Source organism: Neophocaena asiaeorientalis, unplaced genomic scaffold (assembly GCF_003031525.2).
Source record: "Neophocaena asiaeorientalis asiaeorientalis breed wild unplaced genomic scaffold, Neophocaena_asiaeorientalis_V1.1 scaffold46, whole genome shotgun sequence".
In the NCBI taxonomy this organism is placed as follows: Eukaryota; Metazoa; Chordata; class Mammalia; order Artiodactyla; family Phocoenidae; genus Neophocaena; species Neophocaena asiaeorientalis.
Genome location: NW_020175393.1, coordinates 10,151,712 through 10,160,001, shown reverse-complemented (window position 1 = coordinate 10,160,001; position 8,290 = coordinate 10,151,712). Strand labels below are relative to the sequence as shown.

General features: G+C 53.3%; 1 protein-coding gene across 1 annotated transcript in view; it reads right to left on the bottom strand.

Annotated features, from left to right (window-relative positions):
- Positions 1-838: 838 nt before the first annotated feature.
- Positions 839-8,290, bottom strand: part of VEGFA (vascular endothelial growth factor A) — a 68,055-nt gene continuing 60,603 nt past the window's right edge. Inside the window, exons 8-9 of the mRNA XM_024766066.1 lie at positions 7,341-7,472; positions 839-5,154 (exon numbers count right to left, since the gene is read on the bottom strand). Of these exons, the coding sequence (XP_024621834.1) occupies positions 5,133-5,154; positions 7,341-7,472 (154 nt within the window). The 3' untranslated portion in view covers positions 839-5,132. The remainder of the gene's footprint in view (positions 5,155-7,340; positions 7,473-8,290) is intronic.

The following is an 8,290-nucleotide window of genomic DNA, read 5'->3' as shown; positions in this document are numbered from 1 at the left end:
GCTCAGGCTGGGCAGAGCAGAGGTGAGAAGGAGCGCTATGTCTCCAGGGAAAACAGTGGCCAGACCAGAGGGGAGGGTGTGAGTCCCACAGAGGGGAGAAAGGCTGGGACATCTTGGCACTGAGCCTTGAGAGGTCCTTTGGGAAGGCTGCAGGGGGTGTATGAGCAGGTCCTATACAACTGGGGGATGCAGCATGTTCCTTTTATCCTTCTTTTTCTCCAGAGTCTATTTAAAGACTGTTTCTGTCTTCCAAGGCTGCGTGTTGCAATCTCTTCCATCTTAGGTTTCAGATCTTCTACTGACGAGCCCAGGCCCTGGAGACATCTCTTGCCTTGCCACGCTTGGGGAAATATGGATTTCAGCCCTGGGTTTGGCCACCACCACATCCTCCCCCGTCCCACTTTTCTTCTGCCTGTTTGTATTCAGTCTAGACGATTCATTTTTATTTGTTGATGTTCTGCCCTAGCCTGGGGCAACTGTGGTGAGGTGGGAAGAGCACTGGAATCGGAGTCAGGAAAGCTGGTTTAAATTCTGGCTTGGCCATTTACTGGCTGTGAGTCGATTCGGGCAAGTTATTTACCCTCTCTGACCCTCATCTACCAAGTAGAAATAACAAGCCCCGTCTCCAGGGTGGCTAAAAGGAGGAGACAGGGCCTGGCACAGGGGAAGAGGCCTCTCTGTCCCTCACCCCCACCACTGACTCTGAGTTCCCCTCTCCTCACCCAGCCCTGCTCAAGTCCCCACCTGTCAAAAAGCCTGTCTACCCACCACTCCCGCCAGTGCCAGCCATCACCTACCTCCATAGTCTTGGGATAAAACAAACCCTCAGTCACCAGGCTTCAGTTTCAACAATGTCAGTCAGATAACAAATGTTTATTGAGCATGTCCCAGGCACGTTCTAGGAGCTGGAGATACAATGTACAACATTGAACAAAACAGATAAAAATCTCTGCCCTCACATTGCTTGCATTCTAGTAGTGGGGGAAATAAGAGGAGGGGTAAATTTTAAAGCAACACTGTCCAGAACGGTAGGCACCAGCCTCATATGCATACTTGACATGTTGCTACTCCCAATTGAGAAGTTTGATAAAAGCAAAATACACATCAGATTCGAAGACTTAATACCGAAAAACATGAAATCTCTCACTAATCATTTTTATATTGATTCGATGATATTTTAGATATGTTGGGGTTAAGTAAAATATATGATTAAATTAAACATCACCTGTTTCTTTTTACCTTTCAACATCTGGCTCAGAGAACACTTTAAACTACATACATGGTTCATTCACATCATAGTTCTATTGGACAGACCTGTTCTAGAGTATGTTAGACGGTGGCATGTGCTATGGGAAAAAAAGAAGGATGGTGAAAAGAGGACCCCGAGTGCAGAGGAGCCCGAGTGCAGGGTGTTGATTGTAAATGCAATATAGTCAAGCAGCCTTGCTGAGACGGTAACAAAACTTAAAGGTGAGAGAGCCACGCATGCCACATCTGGGGGAAGAGGACTCTAGGAAGAGAGGACCTTACGTGCAAAGGCCCTGAGGTGGGAGCGCACCCGCGAGGAACAGAGAAGCCAGTGTGGCTGGAGCTGAGTGGTCAAGGTGGGGTCAGAGGTCATTGAGTTGGGGAGATCAAGGCAACACAGATGGCGCAGGGCCTTTTAAGGCCATTGTATGGACTTTGGCTTCTTTCGCCGAATAAAACGGAGTCTGCAGGGTTTTGAGCCAAAAGGTAATATGATTCAGCTCACATTTTAACAGGCTCACTCTGGCTGATGAGAATGCAGGAGAGAGAAGAATCTGGAAGGCCAGTTGGAGGCTCAGGCAAATATCCACTTGGGATGACAAGAGCCCCGACCTCACAGGTCTTGTGGATTGTGTTAACCAGCGGAAGAGCCACAGGTGGAAAGCGCTTGGAAAATGAGCACTTAACTAGAACCAAAGCTGCAGGAGGGCAGGAACCTCGCCTCCCTAGTCCCCCCCCCACCCAGTGTGGCCAGGAGAGGCAGGGGGTGCCCTCCCTGATCAGCCACCGAAGTCACCTCTACCCTCCTCAGGGTGTCTCCCACGGGAGGATTACAACCACCTCCCTGCAGAGGTGCTCCCTGTTTAAAACCCCTCACGTGCTGCTCATCCCCAGGTCATAGGCTCTTGGCACCATGGGTGCGGCAGGCAAGGGCTATTCCTGCCTCTCTCTCCCACCTTCATCCCCTCACCCACTCCCTGCCTGAGTCCTCCCTCCATGCCTTTGCTCACACTGCCCCTTCTGCCTGGGATGTTGGCTTCAACCCTTCCACCCGCCCCTCCATGTTCTGTCTTCTCCTTCACACTCTTTAAGGGGCAGCCTAAAGGTAATATAATGAGCAGACCTCCCAGACTCCACCACCCGCAATCCGTCCCCACTCCCAAGCTGGATCGAATGCCCCCATCATAATTTATGTATTTTTCTATTTGTGGATTTATAGTTCTGTGTCTCCTCACCCACCCTCACCAGATCCTTGAGGGGTGGAGTTGTATCTTATTCATAACGGCATCCCTTGCCCTGGCACGATGGCTGGTGGCCCAGTAAGTATGGTTTGAAGGAATAAAAGAGGCTAGAGAAGTGGATTTGGAAGCACTGTTCATAAACGCCAAAGACCCAGACAGCTTCCACCTTCCCCGGGCCTGCGGGAGAGCTGGGCCTACGCAGCAAGGCAGGGCAGGGAGTCCCCTCAGGGGCAAGTGGAACCGTGGGCCCACCTTCCAGAGGCTCAAGGAACTCCAGGACTACTACGTAAAACTAATTTATACCCTGGGGGTACAGGCCCCACACAAGCACCCCCTTCCCATTCCCAGCCCCCTCCTGTCCTCTGGGAAACAAGCTCAGAGACATGGCCAGTTCCTTCCCTGACAAGGGACATTGCCTGGATCACATGACTCCTGAAGGCAGCTCTACTCATCGCAGGGCCCTTGGCTCCTATCTAAGGAGCTGTCTCTCCCTCCCCCACTTCCACAGATGGCAGAAGATGAACGAGCTCCCCCAGGACGGGCCCAGCCAGAATGGAAAGACTCTGGCCCCCGGCACAATGAGGTGGGTCACCCCGTATCCTACACGCTTGGAACCCCTTTCCCAGACCTCAGGCAAATGCCATGTTTCCCATGGGAGGAGGGAAAGGGGGCAGGAGGAAGTCTGGAACAAAGATTCAATGGAGAAGGAGAAACCAGGAGGAGCTTTGAGATCAGAATTAAATTCTTTAATACAAAATGCTTTTTTTTAAGATATATCTGTATTTCTTTGTTGTTGTTTAAAAATAAATATGTACTACGGAATATCTCGAAAAACTGCACTAGAGACAAAGATGTGATGTTAATATCTTTTTCCCCACAATTATTACGGATAAACAGTAGCACCAATAAATAAATGATAACAAATATTAAAATTAAAAAAGGAGAGAGATTTAGTATGTAGAATTCTCTATTTTTTCTTGTTTTGTTTTTACATATAAAAAAACAGAATAGCAATGTCTATCAGAATCATATATACATAAACATATATATATATATTATATATATATACACAAACACAAGTTGCCAAATATATATATAGTATGTAGATGTATATTGAAACCTTATTTCAAAGGAATGTGTGGTGGGGAGCCAAGGGAAAGGGGAGGGCAGAACTGAGTGTTAGCAAAATTAAATATCTGCTCAGGACAAGCTGGTGACTGTCACCGATCAGAGCAAGAGAGATTGGAAACAGGAATTTTATACACAAAGACCAGTACAAATAAGAGAGAGCGAGACAGCAAGAGATGGATCTCATAAATAGTTGAAATTAAATATTAACCAAGAATACTGAAAAAAACCCTACTCTTTAATTAAATTAACTGTTTTAATTTCTAATTAAAAGGGCATATTAAATAACTACCATATATAAAACACTTCTCTTTTCTCTGCCTCCAGGGTGGGCACCGGGACCCTGCCCTGTCTCTCTATGCCGCAGGAAGGGTCGGGTTGGGGGATGGAGGTGGGTTAACCACTCACACACACACAGCCAGGTCTCCTGGGGGGACAGAACTAGTGGTTTCAATGGTCTGAGGACATCGGGCCCTCCTGCGCTGCGCCCGGGAAGCGAAGCTGGGAGAGGGCCAAGGCAGGAGGCCCTTCCCTCGGAGGATGAGCTGCCACTGGGCGGCCCTTCCTCCACCAACGTCTCTCTTCTCTTCGCCAAGGCATGTCAGTGGCCTCCTGGGCATCTCGGAAGCGGGTGAGAGGAGGTGAAGGCTGCCCAGACTCCTGAATCTTCCAGGCAAGTGCCCCTGGGGGCAAGATGCCCGTGCAGCACGTGGAGGGGTTCTCCAAAGCACAGCAGTGTCCCGAGGCTCCCCCAAACTCCTGGTCAGAGCCAGCGTCCTCGTGCCCTGTACCTGTTGCCTGTCTTTCTGTCCGTTTGACTCGGGATAGAGGCTCGGGGCCAGGGCTGGGTTTGTCGGTGTTTCCAAAAGCAGGCCAAATTTGCCCCCGTGCCCTGGCCTTGCGCGTCCCCAGGCAGGTGAGGGGACCCCGGCTTCCCTAAGAGGGATAAAAAGATGATGCCAGAGTCTCTCCTTCCATCCTCTTCCCTGTCAGGATCTGGGTGGGGGTATTCTCCTCCCAACTCAAGTCCACAGCAGTCAAATACATCCAGTGAAGACACCAATAACATTAGCAATGTTAATTTAAAAAAAAAAAGAATATATATATTTTATATATATATATAAAATATATATATTTATTTTTATATATTTTATATATATATATAAACGTATGTATGTGGGTGGGTGTGTCTACAGGAATCCCAGAAATAAAACTCTCTAATCTTCCGGGCTCGGTGATTTAGCAGCAAGAGAAATAAAATGGCGATCCAATTCCAAGAGGGACCGTGCTGGGTCACCCGCCCGGGAATGCTTCTGCCGGAGTCTTGTGCTCCGGACCCAAAGTGCTCTGCGCACAGCCTCCTCTTCCTTCATGTCAGGTTTCTGGATTCAGGACTGTTCTGTTGATGGTGGTGGTGGTGCGGGGGCAGCGGCTATGGGTCATTCTGTGTCAGTCTTTCCTGGTGAGACGTCTCGTTCCCGAAACCCTGAGGGAGGCTCCTTCCTCCCACCCAGCTCACCGCCTTGGCTTGTCACATCTGCAGAGAACGGGAAACAGAGGCTGGGGGTTAGGGCCAGGGGAGGAGCCCCGGTGGGGAGGCTGCAGCCTCCCCTTCCTGCAGCCCGAGGCCAGCAGGGGAGAGGACAGAGAAAGCGCAGTCCTGCCTCTGGGAGAGTGGCAGCTATGTCCGGGGCTCCCAGTCTGCCCTCTGGAGTTTACAGTCTAGCTGAGACAAGACAAAGACAGAATGACATCTCATCACAAGCAACAAATGAACACGTCCCAAAGAACAGTCCCTAGTTGACATTTAAGAGCTGATAGGTGAGCAAAGTTGGACCAAGTTAATCACCAAAGCCTCCCTGCAGAAGGAGATGTTTCAGTGCAGTCCCTATGGTGCTGGTTTGGGGGAGTGAGTTGAGAGAGCAAAGGATAGGGCCTGAGCAGAGGCCAAGCAGGCCAGGAAGCTGGGGAAGCGAGGCTCCCAAGAGAGGCGGAGCCAGCAGGGCTTGGGGCCCTGGGAAGGTGAGAGACACACCTCCCCTCGCCATGCCCACCGTCCTGGCCTCAGCTGCAGGCCCCAGGTACCAGGCTGCCTTACCTTTCCAATATGCTATTTAACTTAGGGTCGGGGAGGCAGAGGGGACTCCTAGAACTTTCCCATCATGGCCCTGCACCTGGGCTGCTCGCCTTTTACCCTCCCCACTCGAAGAGAGGTCAGAGCAGGCCCTGCCCTTCTGAGAGCTTAGGAATGGGGATCCTAAGCCTCCTATTTGAGGACTGAAATTCCCCCATACAGCCAGGTGAGAGGATGGGTTCGGGTAACTTCAGTTAGCCCCCAGGTCACCGCAGACATCCCCCTATCCCATCACTGCAGAATGATCACCGTGGTAACCCTAAAATGGCAAATCCCTTATCTTCTCGGAGGTCCCTGGGAGATGTGGAGACCCCTCAGCCAGCCCTGGGGTGAGGCAGAGCCCCCACCCCAGCACTAGTGTACACTTCCTGCCTTCACGTACCGCCAAGATAGACAGAACCCACAGTAACACCCCCAGGGCCCGGTCCCCAGCCTCCCTGACACTCACAAGCCACAGGGACACGGGAGACGGGGGAGAGATCTACACTCCAAGGACCCTATTAACCAATGAGGCATCTGGACTAGCTGGGGGCACCCTGGCCCTGCCCGGGAATCCCCACAAAAGCCTCTCCTTCCTGGGTGAAGCTTACGCTGGCCCAGAGGGCTCCCTGCCTTTGAGCACAGGCCAGACGAGTATAAACACCAGTGAGGCACCAAAAGATTGCCAGCCACCTGTCACGGCCCCGTGCTCTTGCCCTCACCCCTGAACTCGGTCATGTATTCACTCACGCACTTGACACTTCCTTGGTCCCTGGTGTGAACAAGGGACAGAGGCACAGATGCCTGGGGTGGGAGTGGGGGGTCACGCAGATGAATAAAACCTAGGCCCAGGTGTGAGGAGCTCACAGCCTAATACTAGGAGAATGGGTGCGGCTCCCTCCCTCCACCCATCCTAGGGGCATTTGGAAATAGGTGGGCCGTTTGGGGTTGTCGCCGTGATGACTGGAGTATTAAGGTATCTAGCGTCCCCTGATGTTAAATCTCCTATCTGCCCTAAACCAACAGGCAGAGCCCACGCCCTCCAGGACCCCAGTCTGAGGATGAACTCAAGCCCTGTCCCCAAGGAGAGACACTGAGGGGATGAGAAACCCAGCGGTGCAGACCTCAGAGGCGGTGGCGAGGCCCCCAAGTGTTTGCGCTTTGTAGAGGCGCATCCCCCCACGCCGGGAAGGGCCCTCCCTATTAGCAGCAGAGGTGGGAATCACAACGTCAGAACCAACAGCCTCTACGAGCAGGACCACAGGACACAGCACTCAGCCTGCGTCCACACCACCACAGGAAGCCACACTGGCCTGCCCACTCACGCAACCAGGGCAAGCTCTGAACTGGCCCTGGCGGGCCGGCCAGCACCCGCTGCCCAGCGCAGGGGCCCCGCGAGCAGAGAAGGCGGCAGTCACCAGGCAAGCAGCTAGAAGCTGAGCAAGCAGCTGGCCCCTTTCAGGTGCGCGTTCGCTCGCTCTCGCTCGCTCGCTCGCTCTCGCTCTCTCTCTCTCTCTCTCTCTCTCTCTCTCTCTCTCTCTCTCTCTCTCTCTCTCTCCCCATCTCTGTGCAAAGCCCCTCTCTGACTTGCTCGCCCTCTGGGAACCAACCTGCAAGTACGTTCGTTTAACTCAAGCTGCCTCGCCTTGCAACGCGAGTCTGTGTTTTTGCAGGAACATTTACACGTCTGCGGATCTTGTACAAACAAATGCTTTCTCCGCTCTGAGCAAGGCCCACAGGGACTGCAAAAGGCAAAAGGAAAGACATCTAAGCTAGAGCGTCAGCAGAGAGAGAGAAAAAAAATCCATGCAACACCCCCGACCACGTCAGCAGCTGCACCCCACCCAGCTCACGGGCCCCACACCCTTCCACGCCCTGGAAGGGTCCGACGCCACAGCGGAAGACAAGAGAGAGCGGCGGAAAGAGGCAGCGCTGGCTAGGAAGCCTGCCCGCAGGAAGAGGCGGACGCACACGGGCAGAATGCAAGGACAGGGGTGCTGTAAGGGGCAGCGCTGTCCCACGGGCACAAGTGCAAGTCTCGGGCCACAGGGCCCCAACGGCTACCACCCCCGAAAAAGCACACCTTCACTCTCCACCTGCTGGGGACGGCAATCGGGGCCACCTCCTCCCTGTGTGAAGGCTCATGCCCAGGCCCCTCCACCAAAGTGGGGGCTGAAGCAGGGAGTGACGGCAGGCTAGGCCCAAAGGCAGGGTCCACAGGCCAGGCCACTGGTGGCCAAAGGGTCCCCCACAGCCTCAAACCCAGAGGAAGAGGCCACCCTACGGGAAGGCTTCTGTGGGTGCCATGGGTTGGGCTGGAATAGGGGGCTCTCCTCCTGAGGCCCCAAGTCCACAAGGAGGGGCCGCAGTGGTGTTTGACGCCACCTCCTCCTTCAGCCAACAACGAGCTGCCTCACCTCATCCACGCCCCTTCCTCACGCCACGTCTGCCCTCCGCACCCCCACCCCCCAGCTTCCAGAGAAGTGTGGAAGCCTAGAGCAGCGGAAACCAGCTGGGTGAACAGGCATCAGCGCCCGGCACCCGTGCCAACATGGGCCCG